The sequence below is a fragment of the Plasmodium gaboni genome, chromosome 14 (assembly GCF_001602025.1).
Source record: "Plasmodium gaboni strain SY75 chromosome 14, whole genome shotgun sequence".
NCBI classification, from domain to species: Eukaryota; Apicomplexa; class Aconoidasida; order Haemosporida; family Plasmodiidae; genus Plasmodium; species Plasmodium gaboni.
In genome coordinates this window covers 1,570,273-1,591,853 of record NC_031494.1, presented here as the reverse complement: position 1 = coordinate 1,591,853, position 21,581 = coordinate 1,570,273, and the positions used below count along the sequence as shown (strand labels likewise).

General features: G+C 18.6%; 3 protein-coding genes across 3 annotated transcripts; 1 reads left to right on the top strand and 2 right to left on the bottom strand.

The window, feature by feature from the left end:
• Positions 1 to 537: 537 nt before the first annotated feature.
• On the bottom strand, positions 538 to 10,233 carry PGSY75_1442900 (putative protein transport protein SEC7; the record flags this gene model as incomplete). The annotated part of the gene is made up of 1 exon (XM_018788115.1): positions 538 to 10,233. The coding sequence occupies one exon, from the start codon at positions 10,231 to 10,233 to the stop codon at positions 538 to 540; it is 9,696 nt and encodes a 3,231-aa protein (XP_018639487.1).
• Positions 10,234 to 12,162: 1,929 nt separating this feature from the next.
• Positions 12,163 to 13,395, top strand: PGSY75_1442800 (hypothetical protein; the record flags this gene model as incomplete). Its single annotated transcript, XM_018788114.1, has 1 exon — positions 12,163 to 13,395. One exon carries the CDS (start codon positions 12,163 to 12,165, stop codon positions 13,393 to 13,395), a length of 1,233 nt encoding a protein of 410 aa, XP_018639486.1.
• Positions 13,396 to 13,764: 369 nt separating this feature from the next.
• Positions 13,765 to 21,234, bottom strand: PGSY75_1442700 (hypothetical protein; the record flags this gene model as incomplete). The annotated part of the gene is made up of 2 exons (XM_018788113.1): positions 13,765 to 21,061; positions 21,179 to 21,234. The coding sequence occupies 2 exons, from the start codon at positions 21,232 to 21,234 to the stop codon at positions 13,765 to 13,767; spliced, it is 7,353 nt and encodes a 2,450-aa protein (XP_018639485.1).
• Positions 21,235 to 21,581: the final 347 nt, after the last annotated feature.

Genomic DNA, 21,581 nt, shown 5'->3' with positions numbered 1-21,581 from the left:
TACCATAAAGTTGTTCTATAAATATATATAATGTTTGTATTACAAATATACTTTACTAAAAAAAGAAACATAATATGGAAAAAACGTTAAAAATAAATAATTAAAATAAATTTTAAAACTATATAAAGTAAAATAGAAATAACATTTCTTTTTTCATGTAAATGATTATTTATTATATATATATATAATATATTTTTTTTATCATTTTTTTTGTATTTTTTTTATTAATCATTTTAATATAAAAAATTATTTATATAAATAATATTTTCTAAAACAAATTTTTTATTCTCTTGCAAATATGGAAAAAAAAAAAAAAAAAAAAAATTATATATATATATATATATATATATATGTTTATTATATAACGAACACATTTTGGTATTATTAACATGCATATGTAAGATATGAATATATAATTAATATATATATATTCAAATTCTTATAATTTTTCTTTATTATAAGTTCTCAATTTTGAAGAATAGCAAATTTAATTATGGTTTCACCTCATTATAATTAGACTTCTTCTTATTATCCTTTTTAGTTTTGTTTTTCATCTTTTTCATCATATGAATGGGAAACATCTTGTTTTTCCTGTTCTTCTAAGGCTTGAGGTTTTTCAAGTGCTTCGTCTTTATTTGAAATATTTAGATTATCATCCACTTTTTTCTCAGTTAAATCTTTTATATTATCTTCTTTATCCTGATTTAAATCTTTTACGTTATCTTCTTTATCCTGATTTAAATCTTTTACGTTATCTTCTTTATCTTCATTTAAATCTTTTACGTTATCTTCTTTAACTTCATTTAAATCTTTTACGTTATCTTCTTTAACTTCATTTAAATCTTTTACGTTATCTTCTTTTTTATCATTTGTAAGGTTTACAGTATCTACTTTTTTCCCTGTATTATTTTCATTATTACTCGTTACAACAGTTTTTTCCTTGTCATCATTTGTTTGAGCCTCCTTTACTTCATTTTCCTTTTTTTGTTCATCCTTTTCAACATGCTCATTATCACTATATTTTGTTAGTAGAACATTTAATAACTCTTCAAAGGTTGCTTTAAATTGCTCATTTGAATTATTATCCATATATAAAATATAATACACAATAACTATACTTATTCTTACATTGAGTTGCAATTTTTTAATATTTTTAACAACATCATTGTCTAATTCCTGTGGATACTCTTTGTCATGAATATTTTGTACATTATGTAATTTAATATATATATTTTTTTCCTGTTCTCTTAAAAAATAGTAGCCATTTTTTATGTGTGAAAAACAGCTAATACGATGATCCTTTAGACAATAAGCATAGGAAGAGGATACATAAATAATATTTTTCATATTTTCTATAAATGTCTCTTTATATATATTTAATATTTTGTTTGCTTCTTCTTTAATTGTTAATAAGGAATGATAGAAATGTTTTAGAAAGTAATAAATACAATTACTTTCACATTTTCCTTTGGTAACAATTTTGTTGTACATAGCTTCATTATTTAAACATAACAATGAATATAAATTAAAAATTTTATCTTCATCATTATTATGTGTTTCCTTTGTTTTGTTATTTTTTAATTCACTATTTAATAAATTATTTGTTTGTTTTTTTTCATCATCATAAATATCATCTGAACAATTTAGGAGTGAATATAAAAAGGATAGCATAATATGACTAACAAAACTAATACTCATACTTTTTCTATAACAAACATTATCATATGTTAACATTTTTTTTGCATATAAATAACTAAAATAATAATTATATTGTTTATGTAATATAGTATGTATATAATAATCATTAGCATAATTCAATATATTATTTAAAACAAGATTATCTTTATCAATATTCTCTAAATTCTTATAATTAATTATACAACCGCAATTCTCATATTCATTATTTTTCCACATTTCTTCTGACATATTACTAACATGATTTTTTTTATGAAATAAATTGTAGTTTAGTAATGCTTCCTTACAATAATTATTTTGATCTAATGTTAACAAATTCTCACTAGAAGGTTCGCTATCCTTTATTTCATTATCACTGTGTTTCATATTTCCATCATCCTCATCATTTGATATTCCTCTATATTTATTTTTACATATAAATGGAAAATAATAATTATATGTAATTAATGGTAAAATGATAAAATTGCTTATTAGGTCTATTAATTTTTCATTTCTATATACATATTTTTCTTCCTTGGAATTTTTATTACTACTATTATTATTATTATTACTATTATTATTATTACTATTATTATTATTATTATTATTATTATCTTCCTTTTTGTTTACTCTTTTAAATATATAACTCTCATTAAATAAAAATTGTTGCAACTTTATGTAGGCTTCACTCCTTGTTCTTTTCGAGCTAAAGGAACATGCTAAAGACAAAACAAAACATGTTAATAAAAATATATACATTTTTTTTAATTCAATTATATTTTCATAAGAAATGCCCTGATGTTTTTCCATGTCACATTCAGAATTCAAAAGAAGCCCTGTATTATTCTTCTTCATCTTTATATGTTTATCATTATCTCTATGATTAATATTATTGTTCATATACATGTATATACTTTTATAATATATATTTGATATTATATGTAAACACTCAGAATTTATTGATGCTATATGTGAATTAATTTCTTCTTTCTTGTTATTAAAATATAATAAATAAGGTAAAAGTGATAATATTATATTTTCAATATTAAAATTGTTGAGTTTTAATAAAACATTATTATTATTTATTATATTATTAATACTTTCAGTATATATTGTAGCCTTTTCAATATAAATATATATATCTTTATCGTTTAACGATATATTTGTATTATTTGTATTTTTATATAATATATTGTTCGGAGTTATTAATTGCAACATATTTAAGTATATATTTATAATACAACTATTAACGTATACATTTTTTGAAATTTTTTCTAATACAAATATTATTTTATCAATAAATCGATATAATATATTTTTCTTTAAAAATTGTAATATATATATTAAATATATTCCACATAAGAAAAAGAACTTTTTATTTCTCTTTTGTAATTCTAAACAAATTCTTCTTACAGTATCCCCATTCATATTCATCTTCTTTAATAACTTCTTACTAATATGCACTTTATTTTCTTTATATATATTAAAACAAAGATATGAAAAATTCATAATACTCATAATTAATTGTTCTATGAACAACCAATCACCTTCTTCCGTTTCGGATTTTTCCATCTTTACAGTAAATAAATTATTTTCAATATCATTTATGTTTATACGTTTTTCTTCATCTTCCTCTTCTTCTTCTTCTTTGTAATTTATTTTTTTATTTATATCTTCAAAATTTGTATCATATAAGTTATATGATTTATCATTGGATATATCCTCTTCTGTCATTACTTTTACATTATTCATCTTGTAATTTTTAAAAATGCTATTATATATATTAATAAAAATAGAAGAATCATAATTTATTAATAAATAACTATTTAATAAATTAAAATAATGTTCAAAGGTAAATACGATAATTTTTATGTGCATAATATATGTTTTCATATAAAGATCCATTTTTATTTTATCAATCAAATATTGTTTACTTCTCTTTAAATTTTTATTTAAATTCCCATCATTCGTTATATGGAAATTTCCTTTTACATTATGACCTCCTTTATGTTTGCTATAATATATACTATTAAATACATCAGCATGTTCTTTGTCATCACTTAAATATGTCGAATCTTCATCTTCATCATGATTATGATGTGCATGTTCATAAGAATGTTCTTCATCATGTCCATCTTCTCTTTCTTCATCTGTACTATCAGCATACGAATAAATTTTATCAAATTCTTTATACATTTCTTTATATTCATCATATTCTTCATTTTGTTCTTCGTGTAGCCTTTTATGTTTATGTTCATGGTGATTATAATAATAATGATCATAAAGATCATCTTCATCAACATATTTACTATTATCAAAATGATCATCATGATTATGATTATGATCAATATGATTAATATTTCTATTTCTTTCATCTCTATGTTTTTCTCCACGACCTTCATGACTATGCATATATATATCAACTAAAATACGTTCCTTTCTTTTTACAAAAAACGAATCATTAGATATGTCACTATAATCAGAATCGCTCAATTCAGCATCACTTGTATTATCAGTGTCATATATATTATTTAAGGTTAAATCGAAATAATTTTTCTTATTTCTTTCCTCATGGTTTATATTTTTACATTTTCTTTCCTCATGAATTTGTTTCATATATAAATTCAGTTCATGAACTTCGCCTTTCTCTATAAATCTATTTATTCTTCTATAAGATTTCAATTTTAATTTACATAACATATTATATAAAATATAAGTATAATTAATCTTATAACACATAATATGAAAAAACATTTGAGTACTTAGTAATTTTTCTTTGCTATGATAAAATTGCTCAAAAGAACTCTCAGAATTTACTATGATAGGATTTGTATCATTAATATAATCATTAACATTAAATGTAGTACCTGCTTTATCATTAGTTAAATAATTATTATTATGATTATGTGACATTGTTGGTGATTTTAAAAATGAATGATGATGTACTTCCGCTTTATTTGTATGATGAGCAGACACATTATGTATTTCATTTTCTTTCTTAATTGAACATTTAATAATTAAAATTTTTATTAAATAAATAAAACTACTAATATTTAAATTTGTAATCATATTATTGTGAAAATCATTAAATGTAAAAAAGTTATATATATCTAATTTTAATTTTTTATATATATTAACATTATCAATTATTGCACTAGTATCTATATTTTTAGGATCCGCTTTGATATTTACATAAATATATTCCAATTCATCATTATTATCATTATTATTATTGTCATTCAGATTGTAATAATTATCATTATCATCATCAATATATTCATCATCTTCATAATCATCATCATAATCATTATCGTCATCATCAATATCATCGTCATCATCATCTTCATCATAATCTTCTTCATCTATATCATTATGATCTGCCTTATGATGTTCTTCTGAATGCTTTTCATTTTCTTTATCGTCATGTTTTATATCTTCATTATTTTTCTTCTTATTTTTGTTTAAGTTATCATGTTCGTTCTCTTGTCCATTAACCTTATCCTTAACCTTATCATTTTTCTTTTTTTTTTTTTTTTCCTTTTCCTTTTCTTTGATTTGATTTTTTATTTCTTCGATCTTTTCATTATAATTACCACTATCCTTAAATATTATAGACAAATTGTTATTTTCATTAGTACTATGTCTTGAGAAAAACATACTACTGAAATCATCAATCCATTTAGATTTATTTAATTTCTTGACATTTTTCTTAAACATTAAAAATGGATGTTGATAGGTTTCTGTAATACTTTTATTTATATTGTATGTCTCTAAGGTATTTCCTTTCTTAGACTTTCTACTTAAAAAGTCTTTGTCAATATTAAATTGTGTATTGTTTATAAATATATGTGGATAAAAAAAGATAGGCAATAAATCAATAGTTATTAATTTAAATATAATATTAATATAAATAGACCAACAGTTTCTAAATGAATTATAACATTTTTTTATAAAATGGAAAAATAAATATAATAAAGATTGACATTTTTGTGTTAAATAAAAATTTATATATTTAAATATATAACCTATTTTATTTATATTTCCTAAATCATGATAATATGCCAAATTATTTATAACCATTTTAAACATAAAAGTACAGTGTTCGATTAAATTGTAATCATTAGTTCTTTTAAAGAGTTCAAAAAATATAGGTAGGAAATTATTTCTTATTAACAATTTGTTTATATCATATTTATAAAAATATATTTCATTCTTTTTAAAAGAATGATAATATTTATATTCTTCTTTTTTTTGATCTAATAATTTCCAATATTGATCATCATTTGTATATGTGTTTTGTGTATTTGAAAATAATTTGATTTCTTCATTTAAAATACAATTATATAGATTTTCTAAATATATTCTATCAATATTTTTTCCATTATTTATTCCTCTATTATTTTTAATAAACTCTTCTAATTTCATTTTATTCTTAACTTGATTATTATGTAAATCTGTATTCAACATAATTATAGAATATGTCAATATAAAAATAACATCACTATTTTCAACAAGTACATACTTCTTTTGAATTTCCTCTTCACTCATACCTTCAATTTTTTTGGATAAGTAATATACATTTTTATGCATATAATCATTTATATTTACATTCTTTTTTAAATTAATTTTTTCTTCAATATGTAAATCATTCACACAATTTTCATTATTATCAACATTGTGTTTTTTCACATTTGTACTACATTCATTTATATTCGAATCATTTTCATTATTATTCTTATCAACACTTTTTTTCGGGTCACTCTCATTACCATTTTGTAATACACTATCATCATGAGTAACATTATTTTTATTACTATTTTCATTTAAAAAATCTATTAATATGTACCTCTTTTTATTTGCTAGTTCTTCGTCATTTACTAAACAAACAACCTTATCATTCTCTACTTTATATATGTTACTTAAATCACCATGTATAGGATTAGAATAAAAGAAACATAAACTAAAGTGTTCTAATATTCTCTCGATTAATTGAGCTTCTCCAGGTAATTTAAAACAACGTAAAAATAATCTTAAAGAAGATAATAAAGATAAATTACAAAAATCAAACAATCTTACATAACGTTTTAATAGGTTTATATTTTTCCTATGTGAAATATATTCACCTACAAATTCTTTATCTAAAAATGGATTGTATCTTACAAATTTAGCCATTGATTTTACAAAATATTCATCTTCCATTAAATTATTTTTAGTACTATGTTTAAAATGCTTTTTAGAGAAATTATGAGCAACCGTTGAAATAATTTCCGTTGCTGTCATATGATGGTGGTGTTTTTTTTTCTTTTGATGATTATCCATTTTATGTAAATCACTTTCCTTTTTAGATATTTCTTCATTTGTGTAGTTATTGTTAATATTTTCATCATCATCAATATTATTATTATTAATAATATTATTTTCTGTATTATCATTTTTGTCTGTTTTTTTGCCTTCATCATTTTTCTCATAATGACCAATAGAACTTTTGGAGTTATTATTTAATACTGAATGATCATCAGATACATTAATATGTATATTAGAACTATTTTTTTTTTTTTTTTTTTTATCATTTCTTGATGTATTTTCATCAACAATACCATTTAACATTTTATTTTCTTGTTTTATTACTTGCACATCATTACCATCATTATTATTATTATTATTATTATTTTCTTCTACTTTGTCTTCATCATTTATGGCAATTTCTCGTTCTTTTTGAGAAGTATGTCCTTTTATATGTTTCTTCTTTTTTATGTCCTTTTCATTTTCATTCCTTTCGTCACATGATTCTTCAGTAGTAAAATGACTATGATTGTTGATTAAGCTTCTATTATTTTCAACTTCATCAGGATTATAACTGTTATGAGATAAGTTCATATCAATGTTACTATTATTCATTTGTGTTTTATTATCATGTGTATTAGGATTAAAAGAATTACTCTTAATACTCGAACCTTTTTCAAAACCATTTTCACTAGTAAGAAATGATCTATTTTCATATAATGAACTTGAGTATTCAATTATATCATCATCTTTGTGCATAGCTTCTGAATCGATGATAGCATAATTAGAATCAATATTATTAAATGTTTCTTGTGTTTGTATAATTCTCATTTTAATTAATTCATCAACAGCTTTACCCTTAAGTGTATTAAATATAGTTGCTGATTTTTTTAATATTTCCTTTCTTCTTTTTTTCTTTCTCATGATATGTTTCTTTTTTTTAATATATTTTACTTTAACATATTCTCTGAAATGTTCAAATAATAAGAGTGCACAAAAAGTAACAAATCTATTATCTTTAGTTGATGATGATAAGAAATTTAAGGAATATAATTCATTTAAATTATGTTTTTTTTTTTTCAATTCATTCTTATTATCATTATAACGATCAATGAATTCATTAATAGCTTCTTTTTTCGATAAACTTGTTCGTCTACGATTATCAATAATATGTTGATTTAAATTTCCTTCATTATCATAATAATTACCACTATTATTATTATTATTATTATTATTAATACTATGTTTCTTATTGTGATCTTCATCTTTATTTTCGTTATCGTGTTCATCTTCTTTATCCTTATCTTTAATATTAAATTCATGAATTATAGACGTTCTTTTTCTTCCCCTTTTTCTTTTCCTTGATCCAAAAACTTTATTATAAGTATCCGAATAAATATCATTTTTAAACTCAATTATTAATTGGTTTATATAACCACAATCATGTGTATTGTGAGTCATGTCATGAATAGAAATATGATTATAATAGCTGTCATTACTATGTAAATGTAGACTATTCAAATGATTATGATGACTAATATTATGATTATGATGATCATTATTTTTTTTTGGTTTGGTGTGATTAGCATAAGGTACTAATATATACAAAATATTTTTTATCATTTTGAATATCACCTCATTTATTATTGTTGTATTATGAACAAAATTAACACATAATTCTAATATAGATTTTATAAAATTCTGTAATAAATCTGAGGCATATAAATTAACATCATAATTATAATATATTTCGAATAATACATTTTCTAGACAAAAATGTGACAAGGTTAATAGTGCCGTTTCAGTTATATTTTTGGATGAACCTTTTTTTAATGTATTTAATAATATATTAATAAATATTTCATTGTATATAAAAAAGTGCTTTTTATATAAAATGAAAATATTTATATATGATCTTAATGCTTTACATATAAGTACATAAGATGATGATGTTATATGTATAAATAGACATCTGATTATATTTGATATAGAATCAAAATTTTTATTTATTAATGAATATCCATATACTTCTATTAATATATTTAATAAACTAAATGATAATATGTTAATATTTTCTAAATTTTCATGAGACATTTCATTTTCAAATAATTCATTATATAAATTAATAAAATCCTTTTTATTTAATAAATCTAATACAAACTTATTTTTATTATTATTTATTAATATTAAAATGATAGTTAATATATCATGAATAAAATCATCATCTATATTATTTACATAACTTTTCATAACCACATGAAAAATATTAATTAATATTGATTCACAATTTCCTTTAAATAATAAAGAATATTTCGTACTTTTGTATATTTTAAAAATATAACATATTATTTTTATAATATTATTCTTGTCTACAACTTTTATAGAATTCATTAATATATTATTAAATAATATCATAGTATCATATAAAATAATTTCTTCATAATTCATATTATGATAATTTATTGGTGCATTCAATAATGTTTCTATACTAATATTAATAATATTATTTCCTTTGTTTATTACACACGTAAAATTTTCTTCTGCTTCTTCTTTTTCCAAATGATATTTTTTATGTAACTTATAATTCTTTGAAAAGAAATGATATTTTTTTTTCTTTGGAACTTTTTCATTTAACATTTTTGTTAATGGTCCATCATGTTTATCATCAAAATCTTTAGTCCAATGTTTTTCTATAGATTCATTTATAATATCTCTTTTACATATATGATCACTAGTATTACTTCTTACTTCATTATCATAATCATCACATAAATAAGATATTTGTTTTCGATTTAAATGTTCATTAGAATATTTATCATTAAAATAACTACTATTATATTTTAATATATGATCTAACGATTGTAATGCACTTAACTTAATTTTATAAAAGATATTATTATTTCTTATGATATTTAAAAATGGAGCAATATGATATATATCTAACTTATTATTAAAATCATGTATTTCTATTTCTTCCTTTAAATTATTATTTAAATTGTTTATATTATTATATAAAATAAATAAAGCGTCTACAATACTTGAATCTAAATTTTTGTTATATTCATGCTTTTTTATAACTGACAATACATTTATTATTTCATTCTTTATAATAGTAAATATATTTAACTTCAAATAATCATCATTCATATATGATGAACTATTCATAAGAAAATCTTCACAACTCGTACCAACCTTCTTTTCATCATTATTTAAATCATAAGCTTCATTAAAACTTATGCATTTCTCCATCTTCTTATCATAATATTTGTATTCCATTCTTCACAAAAAATATATAATGAAAAGAAAGAAAAAAAAACATATGTTCATATATATTAACAATTATATATATATATATATATATATATATTTATACTTTCATGTGTATATAAAATATATAATTATAAATATATATTTTTTTCTCTTCAATTTACAAGAAATAATATAACCTATTTTATATAAACATTACTTCATACATTTAAACATATAAATATATATATATATATATATTCATAATGTATTAATCATTAATATAACACTTTTATATATTTACATATACATTAAAATAAATACATATATATATATATATATATATATATATATATATATTTGTTAGGACATAGATCATATGTACAATTTTAAATATGCATCGAATTTTATCTTTTATAAAAAATATAAATAAAATATAAATTGTTATTTTTCAAATAAATATGCCAAATCACAAATCGTTTATTTTATTTTATTTTATTTTTTAAACATCAGATATTCTGCAACATTAAAGTAATGGGAAAGAACAATGAAAAAAAAAAATAAAATAAATAAAATAAAATATTAATAAATAATGTAATAATTTAAACAATATATATTTATATTTTATATATATAATATGAACGTTTCAAAAAAAAAAAAAAAAAAGTAAATTATTTAAAATAAATATAATAAAAAATATATAATATAATATATATATAAATTATAAATATGGAAAAAATAAATACATTATTATATATAATATGTCAATAATAAATATAAAAATATATTTATATATTATTATTTGAAAAAAAAAGGAAAAAATAAAAAAATCAGTGGATTTTTTTATTATTTTTTTCTAATAAAAATATTTTAATATTATATTATTAATATTACCATAATATAAAAATAAATACATGTATTTTTAATTTAATGTATCATTTTATAAATAATACATATAAGTATATATATATTATATATAAATATTATGTTATATAAATCATATAAAATATATATTTTATAAATATGCCTTCACCCCATTATATAAAAATATTATTTTAATATAATAAATATATTATAATAGAGTATGATAACATATATTTATATAATACAGTAAAAATATTACCATATAAATATCTCTTTTTTGTATTATCTTTTATTAACACATATATTTAAAAAAATATATTATATATATTATATATATATATTTTTTTTCTTTTTGTTGTTATATATATCTTACATTTTATTACAACATATATATATAATATATATAATAATATGAATTATCATAAAACCATAATTTTAAAATTATTGTATTTTTTGTAGAAATAAAAAAAAGTATATATTATAATATAGCTTCTTATATGAATACAAAATAATATACCATTTTTTTTTTTTTTTTTTTTTTTTTTAATAAAAATAATGTTTATTTTTGTAAAATCCTTTTTTGTACTTAAATATATAATATATATATTTTCATTTATTTCTCTTACAATTATATTTAAATATTCAACTTTTTGTATACATTTACTAAACATATTTATATTTATATATATCCCTTCTTATTTAATTATTTGAAGCATAAGAAATTTTGTTCTTAAATAATAATAATATTTAAAGACTAATATATATATGAATGATTATATCATTTTCATTTTAATCATAATAACAATTTCATTTATTCTTTAAAGAAAAGAAAAAAAAAAAAAAAAAAAAAAAAGGAAATGTAAAAATTTTTGTTATAATTCCTGATTTATAAGGATTTCATGTAAAACAAAAAAGATGTTTTAAAATACTTCAAAGAGTTATAATTTTTTTTTTTAAGAAGCACAATAAAATATATTACTACATAAAGAAGAAAAAATAATACATATTTATTTATACATATTAACATTTGTGTATTTTTTTTTTTTTTCTTTCTTTTTTTTTGTCACATATGCTTTATACAACTTTTTATAAAGAATGCTAGTTCTTATGAACTTACGTAAATACCTAAGTAGAACACATTTTCAAAAATGTAATTTTAATACTTGCTCTTCCAATCTGTTATCTAACGAAAAATTAAATAAGATTAAAGAATTTCGAAAGATAACTAATTTGTCAATCGGTATTTGTAAAAATATTTTAAATAAGAACGATTATAATATTGTAAATAGTATAAATTATATTTTTCAAAATTTTAATACGAACTATGAAAAAAAAGATAAAAAATTGACAGAAGGTTTTTATTGCTTTACACAACATGAAAATGTCATAGGCTTAACTGAATTAAATTGTTATAATGATTTAATATCAGAAAATATACATTTTAAAGAATTATTAATTAACTTATGTAATAATTTAACGCTATATTATATAAATAAAAAGGATATACAACCAGAAGTTGATAAAAATACTCAAAATGTTAGAAAAATACAAAATGACTCTTTTTTGCATAATAAAGTGATTTATAATTATATCCCTCTATATTATAAATCAAATAACATTATAAATGTTGATAAAAAATTAGAAAATATAAGTGACATAAATATATTTAAAGAAATATATTTTAATAGATCATTGAAACAATTAATTAATTATACCTCTTTTATTTTAAATGACTTTATCTTTTTCAGAAATTATTTTTTGATATATGATATGAATAAACTTCTATCGAATAGGAAGAACATACATATAATTAAAAAATACTATTATCATAAAGAAGTGAATATTGAAAATTTTATCTTGTGCAAAGGCTTCTCATTTACATTTTTATTTATTGAATCTAATAAAAATTTAGATGAATTTACAGAATTATTATTAGAAAAATTATCCTATCTAATATGCATAAATATATTAATATATAAATCTAAGCATTGTTCAAAAGATCCAAAAATTTTTAATATTCATTCATGTCTAGAAAATAAGCTTTGTAATTTATATAAAAATGATATAAATGATGATAACAATAATTTAAATAAAGAAAATATTGTGCCTAATGAAGTATATATTAATGATATAATGGCAGAAAAAATACAATCATTCCAAATAATAAATCAATGTCTTAATGATTCAAATAATAAAAACTTCAAATTTCATAATACTGATAATATTACTTTTATAGAATTATTTAATATATTAGAAAACGAATTGCAGATTAAAATTTTTCCTAAAATAATATACTCCATGATTAATGAAGATTTGGTTATCCTATAATTTTTTTTTATATAAATATTAAGTAAATATATTACCTATTTAATATTTTATTTTATTATTTAATTATTTATTTATTTATTTATTTATTTTTTTTGTGTATAAAAAACAAATTAAAATGTTTATTATATAAAAAATATTATCATTAAAATGTATATTTTATAAAAATATTTTAAAATATGTATATTTTTATATATTTAAAGAGCTCCTTAAAAATATCATATATAAAAATAAAAAATACACATAATATTGGTTGATTATATGAATTAAAATATTTGAAAGAAACAATTAAAATAAGAGGATATATACACACTGGACGTTAAAATATAAATAAATGTAAAAGCATATATATATATATATATATTTTATTTTTCAATTAATATATGTTGAATAATATTTTTTAAAGCAATTATTCTCATCATTTGAAATATTTAACATATTTTTATCTCCATTAATTAATAATGACTTGAATAAATTATGTTTTTGATTTATTAAAGGATAATTTTCATTATTTGATGTTCTCATTTCTTTTATATTTTTTTTTTCTTTTAAATGTATATTTTCTAAATTAAAATTTGTCACTTGTTCATTATCAATTCCTTTATATTTGTCTTCATTTAACATATAATTCTTTTCAATTTGATACTCAAAATTATTATTATTATTATTATTACTTTTATCTTCTGATATATAATAATTCATATAATTATAACATTTTGGCGTATTTTCAATTGTTCTATTTAAAAAATTACTTTCACATGGTATATTTTTATTTTCGTTGATTTGTTTTATATTTATGTTATATATGCTTTTTTCCTTTTCATAAGTATTCATATTTGTTCTATTTACATTAGTCATTCCATCAATAATTAAACTACTACTATTGTTATGATACAAGCTGTTCTTCTTATTATTATTCTTCTTATTATTCTTCTTCTTATTATTATTGTTGTGTAATAGTCCCTTTTGAATAATATTATTTTCATGATTTTTTCTTCGTAATTTTAACAAACGCATATCTAAAGAAAAACGTTTATCAATTTTTATCATGTCATCATTTTTATTATACATTTTGTTTATTTCATCATCACTATATGATTTATAATTTTTATGTATATTATTAAATGTTCTGTTCATATCATTATTAGATTTATTATTACATATATTATATATATCATTTGCATAATTATTATTACCATTTTTACTATTCCTTAGTTCATTTTTTTCATTTGTTATATTACTTTTATAAGATGTGTAACTACTACTTATATTAGATTCTTTAGGTACATTACAGAATTCACTATATAAATTTTTGGTATCAAAATTATTCAATCCTTTAAGGTCACAAAATTTTTTTTTTCTTGAATATAGACTTCTTTTTTTATCTACATTATAAGAAAAACCATCTTGGAAGTCTTTATTTAAATAAAACATATTTGATTGATTAATTTTATCTTCATTTATTGTATAATCACTATGATTTTCTTTATATTTTCTATAATCATCATTATAATTATTATTATTACTATAATTAATATAATTAATATAATTATTATCGTGTCCATTATAGTGTTTTATATAATCGTCTTCCATATAAAGATCATTCATTGTATCTGTTTTAACCTTTATGTTATTATCCATATTTTTTATAATTCTATTTGTTGAATTTTCTTGAATAGTATCATTTGACTTAATATGTATGTACTTTTGTACATTATCATTTTTATATTTATTTAATACTCTTAATTTATGTTTACAAATAGAACATGTATATTTTTCTTTTCTTATTTCTTCTTTATTTGAACAAACAAAAAAAAAATCTTCATGATAATTATCTAATTTAAATAAATATTTATCACAATATAAACAAGATATATAATTATTATTTCTTTCATTCATTGTTTTGAAAGTACGTATTTTTTGTATAACCTCATCTAATTTATCCATGTCCATTATACTACTAGATAAACTATTTTGAAGACAATCATCCTCATATATACTTTTATTTTCATATATATTAAATGAGTGACTTAAAATAGAATTAATATAATAATTAGACATATATTCATTATTATTCTTTAATGTATTTCCAAAATTTGTTTTTAATTCATCCTTGTAATTACATTCCCAATTTTCATTCTGATGTATATTTTTATTATCAATAAAATTACTCTCTTCATTATTAATTATAAAACTTGAATCATATCTCTGCGATTCATTTAATTTATTTCCATTTATATTTCTATTAATATTATATGATAATGCTTTTATATTGTAATCTTTATTAGGTTCAACATTCAACAATTTATTACTATTCATATTTTCATTTTTAAAATAAGAAGAATTTTTATTTGATTCACATAACTTAAAATTTTCTTTTTTATTTTTTCCTAATATATCTTCTTCCTTTATAAATACTTTGCTTTTATTATTTATATTATTATTAATTAATGTATTCATAATAGGTTTAACATTAGAATAATTATATTTTCCTTCTTTTTTTATAAAATTATAATTGTCTAAATTATATTCATTTTGTATTATATTATTAGAATATAAGAATTTACTATCAATATTTAAATCGGAAGATATTTTATTATTATTATTATTATTATTATATAAAAATAAATTATCTTCATTCATATTCCTTATAACACATTTTTGTATTGAATTGCTATTAAAATTATTATTTTGTAGTGTTTTATTATTTATTAAATTATCTTCTTTTTTTGCTTCTTCAAATGTTACATTAAGATAGTCACGTTCACTCATACTTGTTATAATATTTTTTTTTGTATCATTATTAAAAAATAAATCATCTTTCTTTTTATATGCTATATTTCTTTTATTTCTTAATTTGTTTATATTATCAAAATTTTTATTTTCTAATATATTTGTATGATCATATTGAGAAGCTTTTTCTTGAATATTTAAACTATGTATCATATCATTTTCATTAATATTTTCATTAGAATTTTTTTCATTTATAATTTTTGATTTATCCTTATTTCTTTGACCAAAACTATTTATATGTTCTGATGTTCTGATGATATTGTTAGATTTGTTCTTATTGAACATATAATTTTTATTATTAGATAAATGAAAACTTTCACCTCCTCCTACACTACTACATAACGTATTAACAATATTATCATAAGAATTATTAAGTTTGTTCATACTAGTAATTTTATCCCTACTATGAAATGGATTGTAATTACTCTCATATAAATTAAAGAAATATTCTTTTTTCTTTTTATTACCATTTAATCTAATTCTATTATTTTTTTTATCTTTTTGTAAATGTAATGATGAATAATCATCGCATGTATTGTCTATATTTAAACTATGTATATTATTAATTTTATGATAACTATCATTTTCATTATTTATTTTATTATTATAGTAATTATTAGAAAGTTCATATTTAATAGAATTTGTTATGTATTCTTTATTATTAGATAACATATTTTTCTTTTCGATATTTATTTTGTTATCTTCGTTCTGTTTTGACATATCATTTTTTTGTACATGTACATTACATGTTTTATTATAATTTATTTTCATTTCTTTAATCTTTGTCACATTATTATTTTCTTCTAATTTAATATCATTTTTTATATCTAATGATTTTATAGAATTATATGAATGATTTAATTTATTTTTACTTAAATGATTATTATCATTTTCTTCTTGATACTTTAAATTATTATTTAATATATTGGATGTGAGTAAATCAAAATGATTTTTTTCCAAAATATTTGACTTCATATATTCACAATTGTTATTCAAATGAATATCATTATTATTATGTACATGTATATGTATATTTTTATCAACCTCTTGGCTATACAAAAATACATTTTTCGTATTTTCATATGTTATATCAATGTTTTCTTCTTTTTTTATATTATCTATTGATGGAAAATATACCATATTTTTTTCTTCCTTATTAGGTAAATCCTTAGAATGATTAATAGATGTATGTACATATTTCAACTTATTATTACTTACTTTACTATTTAAGAAATTATCCTTATCTGATTTTGGTATCATAATACTCTCAGGTGTATATTTATATTTCATACCAATTAAATCTATATCCTTCTTCTTATTGTCTGATATTTTATAAAACAATTTATTATACTTAAAAAGAAATATATACTTTTTTCCTTTCGGATTAATTTTTGGATTATAATTGAAATATCTTTTTATATAATAATTTCTTTTTATTATAGGAAATGAATATTTGAAATTCTTTCTTCTTATATTATTTAATACTATATATCTAATATCAACATTTTGATACATTATATCTACACTTTTTAAATTGATTATGTAATATATAGATGATTTTCTTTTTCTTTTGTATAAATAATCAACATTATTTTGTATATGCATTGTATATAAATGAGAAGACTTGAAATATTTATTTTTTCTAGCCTTAATATATTTATTTGTTTTCTTCTTTTTTTTGACATAATCATTATTCTCCTTTTGAAGGTCTCTTATTGTATTTTCTAATATTAATGAATTAAAATTAAATACAGATAAAAAAGGATTCTTGTTTCTAAAATTTGTTTCTTCGATTTTATTCTTATTATACTGTGATGGGTTTATAATATTTATAAAATCATCATTATTATTACATATAAAATTATTTTCTTCATATAGTTTTTTTTCATTCTCATTTTTATTACAATTCATTTCCTTTTTTTCAAATATATTATTTGTCTTTCTCATATTATATTCATCATTAATAATATTTACCTTACTACTATTACTATCATTATAATTTATATTCAGAATTCTTTCAATATCTTTTATTCTCTTTTCAGTTTGATTACATATAAGTAAAAAATTAATTGGATCCTTATAAAAATTAATTACATCATTTTTATTACTTTCTATTATATTATTTTTCATGTTCTTTTCGTTTTCTGAATTTCTGTTCATATCAAATAAATTATTGTGTCTACTATTTTCTGACATTTTATTACTTTTTAAAGTCTTTAATAATTCATCAAATAAATTTTGGTTCTTTTCAAAAATATTATTGCTATAATATTCATTTTTTGATATATTATTGTTAATATTTTCTGATATATTCTTCGAACCTTCTTCCATCATATTTCTTAAGCTCTTTAAATAATTACATTCTTCTAATAAAAGAAATTTTACTTTGTCCTTATACATATTATAGAAAGATAATACATCCTTAAAAATTTTATCATTATTAGAGCAAGGAATATTCATATTTTCAAGATCAGTATAACTATTTAAACAATTACTCGTATAATTATTTGAATGTGTTCCATCTTTTTTTTCATCCTGCTGAGAATATAATGTATACGATATATCTGATTCGCTTTTACTATTATCTTTTTGTGTATTATTTTGCTCTTCTATATCTATATTCTTACACAAAAGCATATTTGTATTATCCTCATTTGAATTATTATTATTTTCATTATTCATTTTTAAACAAGAAAGATTAAATGATTTGTTCATGTTGTTTATGTCTTCAACATTTTCAACACTGTTCAATATGTTAATTGATATATCTTTATTTAACATATTTGTATCCATATTATTTAGATGAGAGCTATGTATCTTCCCCTTAATAATAGGATTTGAACTTATATTTTCTTCCTTGTTATTTATTATATCTATATGTTTATCCTCTTCTCTGTTTGTATTTGCATGTTCAATAAGTATTTCTTCAACAGGTATGTAACCATTATTATCATTTGATGATATAATATGAGATGTTAATATTGTATCTTCCCTTTTATCACTACATTCTGTGCTGTTCATATATATATCATTATCGATTATCCAATTTGTCTCATTTTTATTAAGTTTACTAGGAGATTTATTACTTATATCATCTTTTATATTGTTATCAAAATGATCATTGATTATACTATTACTTAATCTTACATTATTTTGATGTATCCATTTTTTAAACATATGTATACATTTGTGTCTATCCCCCTTTTGCTGTATAATACTCTTTAAGTGCATGAATTTTCTTTTTCTTTTTTTCAAAACGAGATATTGATATTTATGAACATACAAATTTATATCATTTGATTTACACAATATATTTTGTTTCAATGAAGGATTCATACTTTTTTTTATTTTTTTATTTTCCTTTATATTATTAATTTGATTATTTATTAATAACGACTTAGGTGTATAACTATGTTTATATTTAAAAATATAAGAACTGTTGCTCTTTAAACTTTTAACTGATTCATTTGATGTAGTAATATTTAAATGTTCTTTACTTGAATTATTATATTTGCTAATTATATTATCACATATATCTTCTTTCTCTTCTCTTAGAATATTTTTCTTCTTTATATGTTTTAAATTTTTAAATGTAGTAAACATTTTTTTATAATCTATAATATTTTCATCATTACTTTTTACATTACATATGTCGTTCATACGTTTACATTTCTTTTTATGTTTTCTTTTATTGTTATATGATTTTACTAAATTTTCATTTATATTATTATTATTATTTTTAATTTGTTTCTTAAAATTTTCTGTCTGATCTTTTTTTTTCATAACAGAATTATATTGTACACCTTTTCCTTTTTTATTGCATTCCTTTTTTTTTTTTTTTTTTATATCATCACACTCTATAGTATAATTTTTTTTATTCCATATATGATATAAAGGTTTTATATTATTATCTACATTTTTTATTTTTTTATTTTCTTTCTTATTCATATCATTATAATATATATATATCTTTCTTTTTCCGTCTTCATTATAATTTATAAAATTATGTTTCATATAGTTATTATTATTATTTTTATTAAATGAAATATTATCAGAATATTCACTAGTATTAACATCTGGTGAAAAATATCTAAATGTTTTGTTATAAGAACATTTCCTTTTTGCTTTTAATATCTCATTTTTTTTCTTTTTTTCATCTTTTAATAGTTCCTCAACTTGAATAATTTTGTTTGATATTTTGTTAGAGTTTTTATTGTGTAACCTTTCATATATTATCTTTTCATTTTTTATCTTTTCATTTATTATACGTTCATTTCTTATATGTTCATTTTTCAGTTTTTTCTTTTTCCACTCTTCTTTTTTATTTTTAATTTTTTCATATTTACTCTTCATTTTTTCCTCTTCAATACTTTTATAAATTCGTTGAAAAAGTGCATTATCTTTAAAATTAGACAAATTCAATACATTACTGGAACAAAATAAATTGTATTCACTAGGATCTTTATGAATAGGAGACTTAGAATATTCATTTTTATTTATATTTTTGTCGTTATAATTTTCAAGGTTATAATCATTATCTTCCTTTTTACTTATATTAGTTTGTTCTTTGATTTTTTCTTTCCTCCTTTTTTTATTCAGTAACACATTAGATATGGAACCATTTCTAGTTCTCAGTTGATAATTATTATTTATGATATTTTTTTTATAAGTAATATTATCTTCCTTATATATTAAATTATTATCATTGTCGTATATAATATTATCCTTATTTATATTTAAATTATTATAAGTCTCGTTATCTTCTATATTATTATTATAACCTTTATATGTACTATCATTGTACTTTTTTAATTTTGTTCCATATTCTCTTATTTCCTTGATATTCTTTTTAGATAAAGCCAATTCATTTATCAATCTATAAAAAAATATAAATTATGCATACATACATATATATATATATATATATATATATAAGAAAAAATAAATTTATATATTATAGTAATATATATACAGTTTATTCCATTTTTCTTACTCTTCTAGATTATTATCTTGGTTAGGAACTAATTTAAAATGTTTCTGTAGGAGCATATTACATTGAAAAAAATAAAAAATAAAAAATACAAGTTAAACAAAAAGTAAAATTATAAACAGATTAATTACTACAAAATTAAATATTAAAAATATATATTATCACATATGTCTTTTGTTTTAATTGTTACAATGGTTCATTTTTTATTTTAATATTATTCATGTATCCTTTTTCATTTTAATATATCCCTTTAATTTATTATGAAAAATTTTCTTGTCAAAGGAATCTTTTTTAAATTATAACAAAAATTTTTTAAAAAACATACACACAAAAAAAAAAAAAAAAAAAAAAAAAAAAAAAAAAAATTTAACAATAATTTGGAAATATGTAAATTTTTTTTTTTTTT